This window comes from Amphiura filiformis, chromosome 1 (genome assembly GCF_039555335.1).
Source record: "Amphiura filiformis chromosome 1, Afil_fr2py, whole genome shotgun sequence".
Classification (NCBI taxonomy): Eukaryota; Metazoa; Echinodermata; class Ophiuroidea; order Amphilepidida; family Amphiuridae; genus Amphiura; species Amphiura filiformis.
This window is the reverse complement of record NC_092628.1, coordinates 71745853-71767160: the sequence shown is the minus strand read 5'-3', so window position 1 is coordinate 71767160 and position 21308 is coordinate 71745853. Positions and strand designations below refer to the sequence as shown.

Here is a 21308-nt window from a genome sequence, read left to right as displayed (position 1 = left end):
TAAGTTCCCAGTTTTTAACGGAACACCCTTTCATTTTGTTCATTTTAGTGATAAATACCCCATGCAAATTTGATCAATTTGAATAAAGTTTAGAGGGCGCTGCTGGCATATATGGATGGACTAAGCTAGGGATGCACAGGAGGGAGGGTAGAAGAAGAGTTGATCGGGCCCTCAAAAATGTGTGAGGGTCCAAAAATTGAAGAGCAAAGGCCAGGCCCTCAGAAATTCTGCTTATTTCAAGGCCTGGATACCCTTCGATGGCTTGATGTGGATTATATATTTGGACCCGCAAAAATTTGTGAGGGCCCAAAAAAATTAAGATCAAGGGCCCAAATGGCCCTCAGAAATTCTGGCTTATTTATAGATTTGTGTGATGTAGAATAAAGAAAGATGAATGTGATGTCATCTAGACAGTAAAATGGAAAAATTGAAAAGCTAACCATTGGCTTTAACAGTGTACATCAGTCTAGATTATCATGCACTTATTCACAAATCAGTGTAGTGGAAACTTTTTACTTCAAATTTATATGATTAATATGATATTGAATTGAGATTAATTATTATAAGATCAGAACAAATCTTGATATGTGCTGTGCATACACATGTTGTTTAATGTGTGGTATGGCAATATCATGATATATATCATGGTATGTATAACTTCATTTAAATATCAATGTTATTCATAGCGTCCTATCAACAAGGATGTTTGATGTCCTGCATTGTCCGGTGTTAGTTTTGGAGCAGTATTTGCCTTTCCTTAGTTTTTGTGTTTGCCAAAACTACCTTGGGCTACCTTGTACTCACTGTGTTTGAAGTTGAGAAGTTTTAGTCAGATTCAATGCTTTGATGGTAGATATTGAACAGTGATGCACATATTGAGGGAAAAGAGGAGTATAAGAGGACAAATCTGTAGATGCCTATTTCAAAATTTCTCTTTCCAAAGTGACCATGCAGTGATATGTACTAAATCAGAGATCAGTACGTCATGAAGTTACAATTTTGCTCATTAATCGTGATAATTCCCCAAGTGGTTTTACCAATTGTTTTGGATATTCTTTAAGTTTACCAAGCCCATGTCATTTATTTCATATGAAGCCAGTTATTTTACAATCAAAAATGGTCAAAAGATCTTAGTAGGAATGTGAACTTGATGGAGTCAATGTTTGTCTAACTAATACATCAGGTATGAATAAAACTAAGCCTTATGAAAATAGTGCCTTTTCAGCACTCAGCAGTGGGATTTCATACCAATCCCTTTTCTATGATACCCTTGGTATCAAGAGAGAAAGAGAATGTTATACAAACCCGGGTATACAAAACACTGATTTTATTGTTTTCATTATAATTTGATCAACTTCACACACAGAATTTTGCTAGTGGCTGAAGTTTTTTGGCACGATTGATATGTTTCTTCATAGGCCTATGGTTCCTTACACTGCAGTGTGAGCCCAAACATCCTGAGTTTCCGTGAGAACTACAATGTTGTATTTTTCCAAACATTCAAACATTTCTTAAAAGTTTCATGCGGAGATGACTTCTTTTAGTTTATGGTCAAATGGTGTTAGATAGCATTTTCGCTCAAAGTTTAATTAGAAGTTTCTGCTGGTTCAGCTCCAATTGTTTGTTTTTTCCTTCGTTTTTTAAAGCTTAGAATAATGCTGCTTAGAAGTTCATTTGTTTAACGAAATGCTTAGTATAAAGATAGAAGTTCCTCTAAATAGTTTCTGCCTTAGCTTAGCAAGCAAACCGATTTACGTGTACTTTGAGCTCAAAAACATTAGTTTATTATTCAATTGATATCTCACTTGGGCCAGATAAAAAAGCGACAAAATTGATGCGTTGCCTAGTTACACGACGCTTTTGATAGTAGATTTGTACTCCAGGGATACTCGCGTGGGGTGACGCCCACCTCCTTGGGTTGTTTGAAGAGTGCATGAACTAAATTTCCAACAAAAAAATTCGCTTAAAATAGTCTCGAATTCATTCGAATTTCTGTCTGTCCTTCACATTAATTTTTTTCAATATTTCATATTTTGTGTGGAATAATAAGGGAAAAGAGATGATATGTTTGAATGATGTTGGCAAAATCACAGACGAAATAATTGTGTGCCAGTGTGTGTCGTGAAAAATTGAAAGCCGTGAAAATAAATTCCGCCCTGAAGTACCCTTTGACCCGGGGCTTTCCTTTGATTAAACTCGCCGGGATTCACCGTGTGTGTACTGGGTTCATGCCAAGGGTCGCGTGTGTGTTGACATGGTTGACGGCACGGCTACGGTGTAATCGGACGAAATTTTCGGAGACGATTTCAGACGCTTCTGTGATCGAATAAATTACAACAGTCTATGTTTGGTTGTAATAAAGATTTCGATCGGTATTTACTGGTGCAGTCTATATTGTACTGTTGCTACATATGAGACAAGAATCATTTCCAGGAAGTCGCTAAATTGTGTTTTTGCCACATCATAGCAAGCATACACACGCCGTACATGCTCGGTCATATGCTGCACACGTACTCTGTAGCTGTATCACACGGTGAAATCAACACGATTCAGACTTGATACTTGAGAAACAGATGTTTACAAATAGTTGAATTGTGGCGTTTGTTTTGCCCGTAAAACGACCTGAGCCTGAGTACCTGAATATTGAAGATCTACAGGAAATATCACGGGAGAGGGAATATTAATTAGATTGGAATTGATGTCGAAGTCACACCGATTGTAGCATGGCTCATTTATCGAGTAAAGAGGAGCGACTGGAGCGTGTGATTCAGGTTTGTACGAGGAAATTTGTTATTAAATTTCACCTGTTACAAATCGGTATTAGAGAAGCTTAAAATGTCATCTTCATTCTTAATTTTAGGCCCAACATTGCCAGTTTTCACGACTAAAACTACTACCTTACAAAGCTCTGTAGCCTGTATATTTTACAACTAAGCCTATACATGAAATCGATTGCATCCGCGATGAGAATTATTAATTACGCATGCTGGTCAAATAAATAACATGATGATAATAAATTATTGCAATTACATTATGAATGTAAACGCAAGATATGTTCTTTAACAGTTCTTACGGATTTTCCGATTTTGCCTTGAAAATGGAATCTAGTAAAATGCACCATGATCTGATGTACATTTGTACTGGTACAGTACTGTGTGAGATAAAGTCATAAACCCGGAAGACAAACAGGTGTTGTGCAACCATAGTTCATCCATAGCGTACCTAGTTACCACCGCAGCGGCTTAATTTAATATCTACAAATCAAGTAATCCAAATAGAAGCTGTGTGTGTACTGAATTGTCGTTTTCAAAAAGGTGTTTGTTTACAGCAAATGTAATCCTTGACAAAATAGGTTCATAGATCTTGAGGTGAATTAATCTTGTGAGAACATGGTGATTTTGATAAGAGTCGACCCTGTTGAATAACATTCAATTTTAGGAGGCACTAGTTTTGATCAGGGAGTTGGAAAGGCACAATTTTAGTGATCCACAGCCCCACTTGCACCAAAAAAGTTGAGAGGCCTAAATCCTATTTAACATCTCATAAAAAAATGATCACAAGTACACGGTACTTAATTTTATATTGAAGGATAATCTTATTGATGCGTAATCATTTTATATGGAACATCCAGAATTTATTTGAAATAAAATCATTATTCTTGAATAATTAATTTCATTCATCCATGAAAATCATAATAATGAAGGTACTTGAGACCAAGTAGGGCCTGGATAATGGAAGGAAAAATAGATAATCCTGACATTGCAAATAAAACACATCAATATTATCCAAGACTAGTTTACTAATCTTGGATATAAATTATTGGTTTTGCAGTTGGAGGAAAGCATTTGGGGACTATTATAGGCCCCTACCTTAGAATAAATTGTGTCATTGAAAATTAGGATCTTCTCATCTTCTCTGGTCTTACAAGGCCATGTGGTTGTGGTACTTTTCTACATGTGTACTTCAGTAACTACTGCAGCTCTTCAAAACAATCTACCACTGCTACTACAGTCATTACCATGGGGTTTCATTTTTAAGCTAGATCATCTGTGTTAGCACTTGTTCAGTACGCAGGACAGTGAATTAAAGGCCATCTCTGACATTACAAAATAACTAGTTCTAGATCTTCTGTGATGGTTTCCCACCTCAGCTGCATGCACCCAGTGGTTAAGTTTTGAAGCTGTAACTAGCAGCAGTCATCAATCCCACCCCTGCCACCCAGCTGTAGAGTTTGAAGCTGTAGATCATCTGTGACTCTTATCATTTCTACCCTGACTCCCACCCTGCCACCTATTGGTTTTGTTTTGAGGTTGCAGATAGCAATCCAATCCCACCCCTGCCACCTGTGGTTGAGGTTTGTAGCGGTTGAGTAATTGAGGTTTCAACCCCACCACTGCCACCAGCAGTTAATTGTATTGAAATCATGACAGTAACCCCACCCCTGCCACCCAGCAGCTGAGTTTTGAACCTGAAGATCATTTGTGACAGTTATCAATCCCACCCCTGCCCCCCAGTGGGTGTTTCGAACCTGCATATCATCTGTGACAGTTATCATCCCACCCCTGCCACCCAGTGGGTGTTTTGAACCTGCAGATCATTTGTGACAGTTATCAATCCCACCCTGCTAGTCCTGCTACCCATGAGTGTTTTAAACCTGCCGATTGAACCTGCAGATCATTTGTGACAGTTATCAATCCAACCCCTGCTACCCAGTGGGTGTTTTGAACCTGCAGATCATTTGTGACAGTTATCAATCCCACCCCTGCCACCCAGTGGGTGTTTCGAACCTGCATATCATTTGCGACAGTTATCAACCCCACCCCTGCCACCCAGTGGGTGCTTTGAACCTGCGTATCATTTGTGACAGTTATCAACAGTGTACAAATTAAGTGGTCATCCGGTCATCCTGAAGCCCAGATTTGCTGGCGGATGACCAGAAATTCACTGCAGGTTATCCGTCGGATGCCCATACTTTATAAAAAATGTTTTTTAATATTTTCTCTTTTGGAGTGTTACTTGACCTAGAGCTAATTGCTAGGATCATTCATTGTTGATTTTTAACAAAATGTTTTTTTAATATATGCAAAGTTCTAATTTAACTTTAAAAAAAATTAAAATTTTAAATTTTAAATAATATATGGATGACCAAAAAATTTGGCGGATGACCAGATTTCATGACCCTGGTCATCCGCTGGATGACCTGATTTTTTTTCTTAATTTGAACACTGGTTATCAATCAATCCCACCCTGCCCCTGCTACCCAGTAGGTGTTTTGAACCTGCAGTTCATTTGTGACAGTTGTCAATCCCACCCCTGCCACCCAGTGGGTGTTTTGAACCTGCAGATCATCTGTGACAGTTATCGGAAGAAGATCTCAATCCTTCTCTTCTGGGAGCATAGGCTGAAAGAAGCTCACAAAGATAATTAGGGGCACGGCCCTGAGAGCACTTGAAAACATAAAGCAGAAGTTTAAAAAGAATTCGGTCCTGGATTGGAAGCCAATGCAATTGAATGAGAAGGTTGGAGGTACCAGTTGAGCGAGGGACAGAGAATATCAAACGCACAGCACAATTTTGCAGCTTCTGCAGTCTATTTCTTTCACCTTGAGTGATGCTATAGAAGATTGCATTTGTAACAATTCCACTCCTGCCATCCAGTGGTTGTGTTTTGAAGAGCTCTGCAGATCTTCTGTAACAATCCCACCAAAGCTATCAGTGTTGGAGCAGTTTTTGTTAGGCCTGGCATTTTCGGGTAATTTTGTACCCGGGTACCCGCCGCAATTTTCGGGCGGGTAACCGGGTACCAAAATACAAAAAAAAAAAAAAAAAAATTTTTTTTTTTTTTTTTTTTTTTTTCGGTTTTTAGTGTCTCTGGACCTAGACCTAAATGCCAGGATCATTCATGGTTGACCTAAAAAAAAAAAAATAAAAAAAAATTTCAAGATATTTTGTTATTTTTTATATGAAAATTGATAATTTGTATTCATGTCATAGTCTATTAATGATTTCAAAATGTATTGAATTTGAATGCATTTTGAAATCATTAATAGACTATGACATGAATACAAATTATCAATTTTCATATTAAAAATAACAAAATATCTTGAATTTTTTTTTTTTTTTTTTTTTTTTAGGTCAACCATGAATGATCCTAGCATTTAGGTCTAGGTCCAGGGACACTAAAAAACCGAAAAAAAAAAAAAAAAAAAAAAAATTTTTTTTTTTTTTTTTTTTTGAATTTCGGTACCCGGGAGGGTATTTCCTACCTGGTAATGTAATCTCGGCGGGTACCCGTTTACCCGACCGAAAATGCCAGCCTTAGTTTTTGTCAATCCCACCCTGCTATCTCAGTGGTTGTGTTTTGAGACCTTGCAGAACGTCTGTGACATTTATTAATTAACACACCAAAACTGCAGATTATTTGTGACAGTTTCACCCCTGCTATCCAGCGTTGAGTTAGCAAACTGCTGATCATAGATCTGCGATGTTATCAATCCCACCCTTGCCACCAAGTGTTTTTTTGTTTTTGCCTCCACCGGAGGTATTGTATTCCTTGTCTGTCATTCCGTCCACCCGATGTTGCGAGTGCATTATTTCTGGTAAGGCGTATAGTAATGGGATTTGGTGGAGGGTCAAGGTCACCCAAGGTCATCCAGGGGTCATCTGAGGTCAAATTAGTAAAAACTGTTTTTCTTAGAGACTAGGGGTTGCAGGTTCCTCAAACTTAGTGGGTGGGTGCATCTTGACCAGAGACAGAACACGTTCTGTATTGGTTAGTGGGTCAAGGTCACCCAAGTTCATCTGAGGTCAAATTAGTAAAAACTGTCATGGGCATGAAACTTGGTGGGTGCAGTCAACATTTAGAGTTACATTTCTGGCATGTCATTTTGGGGTCACCAGGGGTCATCTGAGGTCAAATTAATCAAATCTGTTATATAGGGATGAAACTTGGTGGGTTCAGTCACCATTTAGAGCCAACTTTTGGGATGGTCATTTCTGACTCACCAGGGGTCATCTGAGGTCAAATTAGTAAAAACGTTCATGGGCATGAAACTTGGTGGGTAGAGTCACCATAAGCCAGGTAATCGTGACAGCCAAGAACCGCCAAGTATGGGTGACCGCCTAGTAAATAATGTTTCTTCATCAATCATCTTTTGGTAAACAGTCGCTCAAGCCACCAATCACCTTCCAATACAAACTGCGCAACATTGCATCGTGCAAGCCAGTGATCTCCATGCAATACAAACCGCACAAGATAGCGTAAGACCCGTTAGGCAGCCTACTTGTTGTCTTACTCCAGCATAAGACAGTGTGCATGTAAAAGAACGTCACAGGCTATTCGAAAAGAGCAGGGGATCATTCCGGTACTGTTGACTATACTTCAAAAATACACTCATCTACTCTAGGTTCCAGAGTAAAAAAATAAGTACAGCTTGTCTTGTCTGTACGCAGTGCGATACTCATACATATGAGGGAGGCACTAATAAGGAAGAAGATCAGCTCTGTCTGTCCATCTGTCCATCCTTCAGGTCAGGGTTGTTTGATTTAAATCATGCTGATTTAAATCATTGATTTAAATCGCGATTTAAATCACTTTTTTTTTAAATCACTGATTTAAATAAACTTTTTTCATTTTTTACTATTTTTGATAAATGTAAGTTAATTTAATAAATACCTGGTAGGATTGTACATATGACTAGCATTCAACTGGTACTATTTTGAATATATCAAGGGGTATAGCAGTTCTTGGAATCAAAAAAATCAAAAAAATCGATTCAAATAAAAAAAAAATTCTGATTTAAATTTTAAAAATCTGATTTTTAAAAAAAAATCAAAAAAATCAACAACAGTGTGAAATATTACATTCTCAAATTGTGTTTGTAGACTTGTAGTCACGATTAAACAGGAATAAATGTAATAAAGTTGGCATCATTGTGTGACATTGTCGTTCAAGTTTGTACAACAGAAATATTATTGATTATGTTTTACCTTTGATGTTATTATCGTTTTGTTAATGGTTTTAATGCTTTTAAGTTTAGAAACCCCAGCAAAAATATACTGTTGATAGGGATAGCTAGCATACAGAGAAGATATCTTACCCTTCCCAGAATCCTTTGCAACATAACACATCCCCTCATTTCAACAAATGATGCTCCTATTACTTTGTACAGGTTTCCTTTGTTTTCATTTCGAGAATAGACTGGCTGAACAAGGGTCGCTAGTCAAGAATTCAACATATTTTGCAAGATCTGGATGTGCTCTGTTTACTGAGGTATATTTTGTTGACCCGTGGCACGACATAGCAAATTAGTACAGAATATTGAAATGGAAGAAATGCATTATGGGAAGTTTAAGAAAACTTCTCTGGTTAGCATAATAGCCACCACAATGTTTCTAATTTTCAATTAACACATTTAATGCTACAACATTTAATGGTTTATTGGTCTTGCACAGATCCTCTACACTGTTAATATAAACCCAGAAATGCGAGGAAAATCGGATTGACTTTTTTTTCCAATTTTAAATTTTTTTTTTTTTCGGATTTTGAGAGTCCCTGGACCTAACATCAAGTGCTACCATCATTAAAAAGTAGAAAAAAAAAATTAAAAAAATTAAAAATTGTGTTTAAAAATTTTTTTTCGCGGATTTGGAGAGTCCCTTGACTTAGAGCGAAGTACTGCAATCATTTGTGCTTGATTCAAAAAAATTTGCAAAAAAGTTACCAAAAATGACAAGTTTGTGTCCAAATGGGACCGATGTGTAACTTGTGTTCACTTCAAAATCTATTTAAGATATAGGCTTGTGTACAAAACCAATGCATTTTTATATCTTTAATAGATTATGCAGTGAACACAAGTTACAAATCGGTCCTATTTGGATACAAACTTGTAATTTTTTGGTAACTTTTTTCCAAATTTTAAAAAATTAACCACAAATGATTGCAGTACTTCACTCTAGGTCAAGGGACTCTCCAAATCCGTGAAATATTTTTTTTTTAAAACACAATTTTTATTTTTTTTTATTTTTTTATTTATTTTTTTTATTTATTTTTTTATTTTTTCAGATTTTTCAGAAAAAACAACAACAAAACACACCAACCACTCAATCTATGGCCATGTTTGTTAATGAAATGTTACTTGTGGTCATTGCACACACTTTGTCAAGATCAATTCAGCTTTTACTTGTGAATGACAATGCCCTTGACCATGAAATATCAAAATCTTAATCAATACTATTTATAAAATCCTTTCCTTCTAATGCTGGTGGTTGTTGACCTGTCTATGACAAATCGTGAGGTATTTTTACAAAGAATTGATCAAATTGTAACAGTTCAAATTAATCAATTATAATATTTTCATTCTCAGTTTAATATGACAAAATATTGAAAATACATGCATCAAGATATTTGAAGATTCTGTGTTTGTTCACGTCCTTTATTATATTAATAATTTGTAAATTATATTGATGATAATGATGAAGATGGTGATAAGAATGATTAAAATGATAAACAGGCCTGGAAATAATGTGGAAAGCTCCTTCCCGGGAAATTTGGATGGAAATTAAGGTCCTTAAACAAAGAAATACATAAGAATTGGGGGTGGGGGGGTAGTCTTTTGAAGGGAAATTTTGGATCATCTTCCTGGGAAATTTTCATTTTTTCTAGTCCTGATGATAAAAATGATGATATTGATAATGATTGCACCAGGGTTGATGGTTCAAAGTTACATTCTCTTCACATTTCCATAAAACTGAAAGTATTACAGAATACTTCCAATTACAGTTTGATGATGAATTTCTGAGGATGGTTCCTCTTCCTTTTTCACATTGATATTCATGATTTTGAAATATTTTAATACTGTGTGTTTTGTAAATTGAAAGTCTTGTAATATAGTCTAATACTAGTGACAGAGAAATCAATAAAGTGATGCTCTTTACATCCTCACTGAATAAAAGCAAAATTTCTTGGACAATTATAATATCCTTAATTTTTTATTCATTAAATTAGCATCTTGGTTGCCAACAACAACTTGGTTTTTAATCACATGCAGCAGGTCATTGTCACTGCTAACCTTGAACCTGAAGCTTACAGTTTTGTTAACACAGACGGACTCATATTAATACAAATGTAATTTCAAAGTAGCGTCCCTCCATCTGAAATCTTTGGCTGGTTAATTACATTTAGCTTTTCATAACTGCTTGACAATACCACCATGAGTCTTAAGTTGAATTACTTGCATCACTACACCTATTGTAAGGAATTGTTTCTTCTCGATGACTCCATGGACGGGACGCTTTCCTAACCGGACTTAGTATCACTGTACCAAGTGTTCGTTCACACATCTTTTTTGTGTATTCGCTGTACCACATTGTGGGTAAGAGGGGAAAATCGATACGGAGAAAATTTGTATTATTTTTGTTCAAAATTGGATGTGATTCATATTTTCGTCAGGTGCCGAATGAGCCTGAGTTTGCCAGCATATGTTGTGTGTGTACATGTATCTATTGTGTAGAATTCTCATTTTGACTTGTTAGTGACTCAGAGAAATGATAGTTTTGTATTATTTGGTTCAAATTTTGATATGAGTTCACTGGAGTCGGTCACAGATGGTGAATTATCTTTGAATAAGTATCAGTGTATAAGAAGTTATGTTATAAGGGAATAATTGTTAAATGCAGTTGGGTGTGAGTGTACAAGGCTGATCAGCATTAGACCACAGTTTATAGAAGGAATGGACGTAAGACATTTTTTATGTGTAGCATTATCAGTTTGCACTACTTGATTTTTGTTACATTTGCACACTTTACATTGTATAAGTCTATTGCATAAAATTGCTACACATTTCCAAAATTGTGTTGCAAAGTGATCAAAATTAAGTAGCATTTTGCTCAGCGATACCGGCTATGGCCAACGCAGGGCAGAGTATACTGAACTCATCTCTCAATTTTGTTTCCTTTACAGAAACTGGAAGACACTGTTTTATCAAACGAAAAAGACGAGATTCCTTCAGTGCGTGGAGAAGGGGATAGCAACACCAAGGTCCCTGCCCGCATCCGAGAGATACTCACCAAGAACTTAGCAGTAGATGACGAGACTCCCCAGCATGATTTTTCCAATGGTAGTTTAAATGGCAGCATGATGACGAGTCCCAGTGTACTATCACTCCAGGAGGAGAATCGCATGTTGCAGAATGAGTTGAGCCGGGTAGAAGATTTATTGTCGTCAAGCAGGGCAGACAGAGATGAGTTGGCTATCAAGTATCAAGCTATGGCTGATCGGGTAAGGAAAAGGAATTTACTTCTTTAATTTATATAGTACAATCTTCGCTTCAATTGTTTTTGTTAATTGTGAGGATGGAGTACAAGCAAGTTCTTGTGTGTGCAGGGGTGTTGGACAAATCAACAATAACTCAAAGTCAAATCAGCGTTAAAATTTGCAATGCATTGTGGGACAGTTTTGGGACACTTTAGCTTTGAACTATGACCTATCAGGAAAATTGTTTTTTGTATACATGTATGTATACGTACAAAATATTGTTTGAAATGGTTTATTGGAATTAAAGAAATTTAAAAAAAACATGATTACCTCACAAATCGTTTATTTAAAATATTTTAATTATAACATTATTACAATAATAAATAAATGAATGATAATTAAAGCAATTTCCCTGATAGGTCAAAGTTCAAAGTGTCCCAAAACTGCCAAAACCGTCCCACAATGGAATTTGTGATGTCGATGTCACAAATTGTTGATATTATGACTTCATAAGAAATGTCTTTTCCCATTTATTAGTATTTCCTTTTTTTTGTTCTCACAATTCTTTTATTTTAATTTTTAATGTTTGGTGTCCAAACTGTCATTTTTTTCTGTTTGTCAGTTCCTTTGGGCATTCATTTAATTTATAGTGGCCTTGTTGCTCTCTTTTGTTTTGCCTGACATCATTTCCAAATTTTGTAAATAAATAAATAAATAAATAAATAATTAAAAACAACTACCAAAAGTGGGTGTTTCCATTGTGTATTTCAGAAGGGGTTAAACTAATAACATAAAAATCTGTTAAGCATCCAGCTGTTACTGTAAGCTTACCGGGGTCAGGGTTCAATTCGTTAAAAATTTTTTGCGTAGCAGTTTTTGGCTAATTCATCATAATCAGGATACTTCCAGATATACTAAAGCACTATAAAAAGTGCTATACAAATGCAAAATTGGGTAGCAGTTACTTCAAAATATGGAGCAAACTGCTATGCGATACAGCCGAATTCGAACCCTGACCGCCGAGTGACCGGGGTACTGTATAACACCATTTATGCAGAATCTTTCTTCTGTGAATTCATATACAAAGCACACAGAGTGTTAAATATATAATAGCGGCAGGCAATTGATTCTTTAAAAATTTCAAAGAAAACCATTAGAGAGATCAAAATTAGGCCATTAATTCATCAAACTGGAACTTAATAATGAATTAACCAAATTAAAATTCTGAGAATTAGGTTACCGGTAATAGATCATTATTGTTGTATTTGATCAATTCAATTGTAGCAGTGACCTTCATTTGTCAGGTCTGATATTGTTTTGAATATGAGGCTTCCTGTCAGTTTGTTATTCATTTTGTTTAGCCATTCATTCAGCAGCAGATGCTCCTATAGGCTATAGCTCTCCTTGTGATGTGCATTCAGCGTTGGACGTCGTAGCCGGTATCACGGAGCAAAATGCTACTAAATTTTGATCACTTTACTACACAATTTTGGAAATGTGTAGCAATTTTATGCTATAGACTTGTAGTGAAGTGTGCAAATGTAATGAAAATCAAGTAGTGCAAGCTGATAATGCTACACATAAAAATGTCTTGCGTCCAATGCTGTGTGCATTTAGTATTTGTACAAATATGTTGAAACAATTACGGGCCATTTCAAAATAGGGTAGGGCGGGCAGCCGGCAGATTTTTTTACAAATAAAAATAAATAACAAAATAACAAAATTAACAGTTTTTGCCAACTCTGAAAAGTGCTTTATTTTGTACTTTATGTTTTGCAATTGCAATTTGACCTATTGTTTTCCTTTTTGAAGAGGAACATTGTATGTTGATAGTTGCGATATTTGGTATGTACATGTAGGCCTAATATATGGATAGTTAGAATTGTAAGATATGAATTCATAATACAAAACACCCAGACAATTGAAGATGATGTTAAGCTTTTTGACCTGTAGACATTTCAATCATATGGGATGTATGGAGCTGAGTGACAATTTACAAAATGCATATACAACAATGTGGTGACAATTTTCTGCATGAAAGCAAATATGACACCAGAGAATTTGGGACTTGACGCTTTAAAAAGCAGTAAACCAGTTCTGGTTCAGATGCAATTAAGTGAATAGGGTTGGTTTCCATTGTCATAGCAACTGTAATTGAGAGGAAGTATAGTAGTATAGGCCACCGATTATTGACACCTTAGCTTCCACATTTCCCAGTATGGTACATTAAATTACTATCAAATAAAATGTATTTACAGGTACATAATATCATGAATTGTGGTTTCCAGCTGAAAGCGAGCACAAGTTGAACTTGGGTTTGCTTTGGCGAAAACATTATTTATAATTCATTTTCACTTTGTGGAATATTTTGTAATTATTGGGATCTAGTCCTAATTACAAATGTATATACCAGGGTCATTAAAAATATTGGAGACAAAAATTGCAATTTGTATCACTGAAGGCCAAGTTGTAATTTGTGTTCACTTCATAATCTATTTTAAGTACAAGTGCATTAAAAACCAATGTATCTTTAATTTTTAGGTTATAAGTGAGCACAAATTACAACTTTACCCTATGTTGATACAAAATTGTATTTTTTTTTGGTAATTTGTCCCAAACTTTTTTGAAAATCAACCACAATATTAATGATCGTAGCACTTGGCTTTAGGTCCAGAGATTCTCTAAATAATGTGCAGATTTCCCTCAAATGTCCACCCCATTATTTTACCTTTTTTGGGGGGAGGGTTATGGGTATATGCAAAGAAGACAGTTCTGGCATTAACATAATTTTCATTGACTTCAGTGAAAATATCCTGTTGTTATTACAGGAAGTACTAGAGATAGTCTCCTTCAATTATTGTAGAACTTTGCAGTGATAAGTTTGTGGTATCCCTTATCAGTGTTTCACACAACAATGCCACATCCAGGATGGAAGCTCTTGAATGGTTTACAATGCACTTCTTGATGCGAACTTGACAGTTTTGCCCTTGAAAAATACTATAATTACTTTGATCATGAGATATATTAGTATTTGCACTTTGAAGCATTTCTAAAATTTAACTAATTACAAATAAATAGCATACTTTTGATTCAAATTATGCACGACTAAGACTTTTACACAAAACATTGTTCGTATTTTTTGAAAAACATTACCAAAGCAACACATGATCTTTGACGACAATTTTTTATCAGATTCAGAAGTAGGCCTATGTAGACTTGCATGGGTTTGGATCCTGCATAATAAAATGTCAATTATTGTACACCAGTCTTTAATATATACACACTGCTATAGGGTAAAGCATGTACACATAGCATAGTATTCTTCATTTTAAAATGAAATTAAAATTTCAATTTACTATCTTAGACTGCCATTAAATATGGCTCACTGTACAGGTCTATTAAACTGTTTCACACCTGTGCTGGAACAAGACTAGGCAGACACTTGTCAATTAGAGTCTTAATGAATATGTAATTGTTTTAGCTACCGATAACTGACTACGTTACTACGGTGACAAATTGTTAATAAGATACAGTACACACTGAACAAAATAAAGGCAGTCACAATAGTTGCGTTCACACAGTCAGAATTAAGGTAAGTGTAAGTGTTGGAGTAGCTTTAGTTGGAGTAGCAGGGTGGGGATGATAGTTGGAGTAAATATATTGAAGTTACACTTACACCACCCTTACTCTGACGATTTACTGACTGCTAAATAGCAGGAGTATCTAGGTACATGTAGGAGTATTTACCCTCTTGTGACCACTGTGAGGATGAAAAGTTCAAAATGGAGAAACATAATCCACGGATTTTATCCACAGTTTTAGGCTTATTTTCTATTCTTCAACTTTAAACTTCAACCAGAAGCATTACCATGATTACAGCTCAGTTAAGTTGGTTGGAGTAGCGGTTGAAGTAGGGGAAATATAATGTGTGCAATATTTATTTCTGTTAAGGTAAAGTTTAAATGTAGGTTTAAATCTAAATGTAGCTAGCATGTGAACACAGCTTATTACAACCAGGAAGGAAGTGGCAAAATCAACTCAGGATTGGTATAGCACTGCTGGCTCACCGTGTAGATTGCACCTAAGCCCGGACACCTAAGTCACTAGGGAAGTTTTAAAGCCCGGAGTGGTTTGTGTGGGGGTGTGTGTGTTTTTGTGTAGGGGTGTGTGCAGGATTGCTGATAGTGATTGAGTGTAGCTTTGAGTGAAAGTGAATTGTTCAAATTAGCGAGTGAACAGACAATAAAGTGAGTGTTTGTATATTAATGAAAGTTAATGAGTGTGTGGTTAGGATGATTGAGTGAGAAAGTGAGTGATTGAGTGAGAAAGCGAGTGAGTCCCGGGAGTTAGTGAGCAATATAGGAAAGTGCAATATTCTTACAACTCACAAATCACACACCTTCCTAAGTCACAAATACATAATATTGCACTTTTATTCATTGAAATTGATGATCACGAAACTGTGAAGTGAAGTGACTCATTCCTGTTTTCAAACTTCAATATACAGATTGCAGTGACGACAAACTTTTTTCACACTGCCTCATAAAAGATCTTGCCCAAGACTAGCCACGTATTCCATATTTACAGCATATTTATGAAGAGTTCCCCCTTATTTCCTGCAATTGAATTAAATCCTACACACTGGCTAGCAGTTTACAACAACAACATGGCTGCTGTAGTGTGCTGTCCTGTCTTGTTGCTTCCGAGTAGTGTGCATGTAATACATTGATAATGAATGTACTGAATGTAGAAGCTAGTATTTCAAAAGAGAAGAAAGTAAGTAAATATATGTCATTTTCTGTAAGTTTTTATAGTTGCAAGTGTGAGGAAATGTGTGTTTTGCTATACATACCGAGTCCTGTGCCAGCATTATTTGGCGCTGTATTTTGTATATGTATTGTAGTGTAACTTCCAGCAGCGGCATCTAACAATGTCAAATCCTGAATGAATGTTTGAAAAGGGGGGAGGGGGGAAGGGAACAATTGTTGATATGAAAATGTAAACAAATATAGATAAACCATGAAATATTTCATTTTTATTTAATATTTGTCAATGTGGAAAAAATATGTGGCTCATACCCCACCCTCGTTATGTAACCAGTAGGACGTGATGACTGTACATTGTACATTGTGTCATTTTCGAGAACTCATACATTTTACCTTATTTATATTTGTACACAACTTTTGTTCAAGCTTTAATAAAATAAAACCAAGCAACTTAGCATTTAGCTTCATAGAAATAGTCTTGTGACAGACAGGATATGTGTGATTGATGTTATCAAGAAACTGTTTTGGGGCCTAAATGGGAAACTGCACTGTAAACTCTGTCTAAAATACACAGTATAACTTAAATAAATTGAAATAATGATCTGTTTGTATAGTAATGCAGCAGTCATAGATTTCAAACAATTAGGGCAGGCTCACATTCTACTTGACTACATCCAACCAATTACAGTGAATGCAAGTTTAAAGGTTTCTAAGTGCTTTGAAAAGCTAAGTTAAACATGTTTTACAAACTGCCTGATGCTGTTGAAAATGCTTTTGGAGAAGAGCAAAGTGTTTCTGCACGATATTGATATCTCGATAAATGTTCAGCTTAAAAAGTAAACCTAAATGTTTGCAAGTGTTTTTGTTTTTGGTTTGATACACCCATTCTTATCTTTTTTCTTAAAAATTAAGTTTTAACAATCATTCAAATTAATGAGATGGTCTAAAATCTAGAAACACCCAAGGTTATTAAATGGCAGCTATAAAGTAAATATTAGTTTTAGAGTTCATTATGTTGGAGCATGATAGACTCAGTACACCGGTCGATCTTACCGTTTCCGATGTTGATTAAGATACTTCTTGCATCGATCCCGAGATGCGGAAAAAACCAATAGTCATTTTGTCCCACATAAATGAATAAATAACAAAACCCCCGATCCCCGAGTGGACTCACCCATTCGGTGACGTCACACCTACGATAATCACCCTTATCCTCCTTGGTTTCTAGATGAGATAGACGTGTGGATTTTTTTTTTTTTTTTCTAAGTATCATTACGAACCAAAGGATTAGATATACAGTTTGTTTGTTACACTGAGGTAAAAACCAACCAGTATAGTCGCTAGGAGATAGTTTTGACGACATTTTTCGCTAGAAAAGTGACAAAACGATCCAAAAACTTAGCTTGTATGTGTGTTTCCGCTCATATACGGGACACACGTTTTTCAAAATGGCCGCCTTAGGACGCCATTTTATTTTTGTTCTCACGTAAAACAACTATAACAGACTAGTAAGTTACAATAGATGTTTGTACAGTACTGTGTATACATGTATGGTGAGTGATTATCGCTATGTTTATGGTGTGCTCTATCGTTATATCTTTCAGTACGCGTCTGATGACGAGTTACTGCTAAGAGTTCGGTGGGTTTCCGAAGGGACCAGCCTGACAAATCTTCCCCAAAAGGTTTTCAGTTTTTCATCCCTTTGTATATTTTTATATCATACCACTACATCAGCGTCAGCCACTGTGCGTGTGGGTCTGTTTATTGGGCTTGAGCTTGTGTTCGGGGGTAGTGCTATACGCTCCCCGATTACTACAATGTCTAGGCCTTGTCAATCATGCCCTTCCCTTGTGCCAGAGTGGGACCCGCATCCACTCTGCTACTCCCACAGGGATTGCTCTAAATCAAATAAGTGTGCTTCCTTTTGCATAGGCTTATCGGACATCCACTTCGAGGATTTAGAAAGTAGCGCTGTTTAGGTCTTCGACACAGACAGAAGACGAAGACTAAGAAACAGAAGCCTACAGGTAAGATTGATATGGTAGGTACTAGCGAGGCCGGCAAGGGCCACGCTAAGGTAACCTCTGGGGCTCCGGTCCCGGGCAAGCAGGCGGACCCTCCGGGACTGCTAGCGAGCCCGAAGGCCTAGCAGCCAGCGAAAGCACTGACTTAACGCTAAGCTAGTAGCAGGCAGCAGGGCGGTACTTGCCCCTAACAGGCGAGTACCAGTCTACCAGTGAGATCTCTAGCGAGCTTCTTGCAGGTGGACACCCGCCTATTGCTGGCGAACGAGCGGGTCTAGCACCATGAAGTAGCCGGCGACGGACAGTATGCCAAGGGTACCCCGGGCTTGCCTGGGTTGAATCCTAGCATACAGCGTGCAGCGGACTTGCCTCGGCCGGTCTGTAGCACGCAGCGCGCCAGTGGAACCCCGGGCTTGCCTGGGTTGATCCACGGCACGCAGCACGCCTTTCGTTCCCCGCAAGGGTCGAATGAAAACGTGCATGGGTTTAGCAGAGACGATACCGGGGCTGACGCTTCAGGTGTAGTCTTAGCAGAACCAACTGGGGTTGTCACACGGCAGCAGTTCCCATGGTGGGACCGCCGAGTGATTCCCTGGGCCTTGGAATGGCTGCCGGCTGTCCTCCGGGACTGGCTAGCGGCTATACGGGGTTGGGCTCGCAGTCTCTCACGGGACAGCGACCCAAGTGCAAACAGTGGCAGCTACCGAGACGAGCTACGGCTTGACTTCAGTGGTAGCCACTATGCACGCGCCCATAGCTGCCGTGAGTGGTCCGCCACACACAGCGACCTTGGGCGAGGCTCAAGAGGTTAGGGTAGGTAGTTTGAACAGCCTGGCTGATCAACAACCCACTTATGTCCTCGAGAGCCAGCAGAGCGTGGGTGACCCATTACAGTCAATGGGTCAATTACCCTCTTATGATCGATCACTATCTATTCAGCGGAGCATGGCTCCATTGATTGATACTGCCTATTCAGGTAGCGAGGTGACTGATCGAGGGTATACACGCTCAGCTACCCGTGATACTAGGCAAGCTCCTTTTAGCCAAGGGACAGCCAGTATAGCGGGGTACCCATACACACGGCTTGATCCTCTAGCGGGGGACGCGGTGAGGCATGGGTACAGTGGTACGCGGCCGGGAGCCCTACCGGGCACCTACGCTACAACCACGCAGGTACCGCAGTACTGTCCTGGTTACCACAGTCTCTGTGGCAACAGGGGGGGGGGAGGCGGTACTGGTACTGCCGCTCCATGGGGTCTCCTGGTGGCGGATCCTTTCAGGGTCAGCTACCAACAGGGTATGCCCCGTGGTATCCGCCGCAGGGTGGTTTCTTCCACGGTCTACCACCGTGGCAAGTGCCGCCTAGCGTTGGGCGAGCAGTACCACCAGTTGTTACCCAACCCGGCGGCGAGTGGCTAACCCTGATACAGCTCAGGGTAGGCCGCACACTGCTATGGCTAGGGCGACAGCAGCGAGAGCGCGTCGGATCCCGGGTGCTATAGCTAGCATCTCGGGTCTAGCGGGAGTACTCCCTCTTCTGCTGGTGTTCAGTTGGCTAGCCACACGGTGGCGACACCTCCCTGTCCACCTTCAGATGCCCGTTGTCAGATCTCTTCCTCATCAGAGAGTGAGTCAGAGTCTGAAGGCGAGGGAAAGGAGTCGGAAGATGAACCAGTAGCGACTCACAGTCTGATGAGACTGTGCAGCTAGCTTCAGGTATCCTTCCCCGCTTCCCGTGAGGAACTCGCTAGCAATGGTCTGCCTGCGGACACCGCTGAGGTGATGAGCCGTGTGGCCCAAGGTTTGGGCCTGGCTTTCTCTCAGGAGGAGTCCGTTCAGGAGGACCAGGGCATCTTTTCAACAGGATGCCCAGCCAGCGCGTCCACACAAGGGTCGCCCGCACTTGCATTCCCGGGGACCTCAAGGGTAGGTTTCAGAGGGCTGTCAGGCTCGCTGGAGCTTCGCCGCGTGCTTGCACGCTTCCACTGCGTGTTTCGCAGGAGGACTACTGAAACCTACCTCAGGGTCCCTGACATGGATCCAGACGCGTTGCCAAGCGCCTGCCGCTAGCGGCCAAGGCGCACGGGTCGTTCTCCCCCAGTGGGAGGAGGAGCTAAAGCTCATCGATAAGCGAGCACGCCGCTATCAGAGTCTCTAGCGTCGCTACCACGCTTGCCGAGCACCCCGGTAGGAAGGTAGCGAACGACCACGGGCAACGCCGAACTCTTCCATGAGGTTAATCTGTTAGCGGTGCTAACAGCTAACCTCAACGAGAGTTCTATGGGCCTAGCCCATAGGATGTCATCTCGCCGCCGGGAGAATGCCTGTCTGTCCCTCCAGTCAACTTATGGCTCCGACTTTGCTGATGCAATGAAGAAGTCAGACTCGGTGGGACAGGGGCTACTCTTTGGACAGGCCTTTTGCGCTACGGTTGAGGACCGGGCAAAGAAGGCCACCAATGAGAGCCAAGGGGAAGGGCAGTAAGGCGAAGAAGAAGCACAAGAAGAAGAAGTCTTCTAAGCGTTCTTCAGCGCCAGCTCCAGCTTCAGCAGGACGCGCACCACAGACTACACCCGAGCCCGAGGTTACTCCAGCACCTCCCAAAAAAACTGGGAAGCGCAAGAGTAGTGCTGGACCGTATGGCAAGCCCCCTAAGAAGAGCCGTTCTTCTAAGGGTGGCAAACCAGATCGGTCCTGAGGGCACGGCGGTCGACAGTCCATGCCGGCAGGTTTGGACTTCCCACAGGGATTCCCCTGTGGGCGGCCGCTGTGCACACGCCCAGAGATGGCATGCCATCTCACCGGCGCCTGGGTATTGTCAGTGGTCAGTGGGGGTTACAGGCTGGAATTTACCAGCCCCCCCTCGTGCGCCTGCACGATTCAGAGGTCCACGGTAGTGCCGCCAGACGGCCCCCAGCGTCGGGCACTACTGTCAGAGGTCACTCAGCTTCTCACGGCAAGCGATTGTCCCGGTCTACCCCCTTTCACCAAGGGGTTTTGGAGCACGCTTTTTTCTGGCTCCAAAGAAGACCGGCGATTGGTGGTCCATTCTGAACCTCAAGCCGTTGAACGAGTTCATCAGGCCCAAGAGGTTCAGAATGGAGACTCTCGCTTCGGTGCTAGCCTGCCCCATCAAGGGTATGTGGGCGGCATCGCTAGATCTCTCGGACGCATATCTGCATGTTCCGAGCGCTCCTCAAGGTCAGAGGTTTCTACGCTTCAAGGTACAGGGTCAAACTTACCAGTTTCGATGCCTGCCATTCGC

At 39.6% G+C, this 21308-nt stretch overlaps 1 protein-coding gene across 1 annotated transcript in view; it reads left to right on the top strand.

Moving 5' to 3' along the window:
* LOC140152652 (uncharacterized) overlaps window positions 1-21308 on the top strand; it is a 57158-nt gene that overhangs the window by 349 nt on the left and 35501 nt on the right. Inside the window, 1 exon segment of the mRNA XM_072175093.1 lies at window positions 10960-11277. Coding sequence (XP_072031194.1) covers window positions 10960-11277 — 318 coding nt within the window.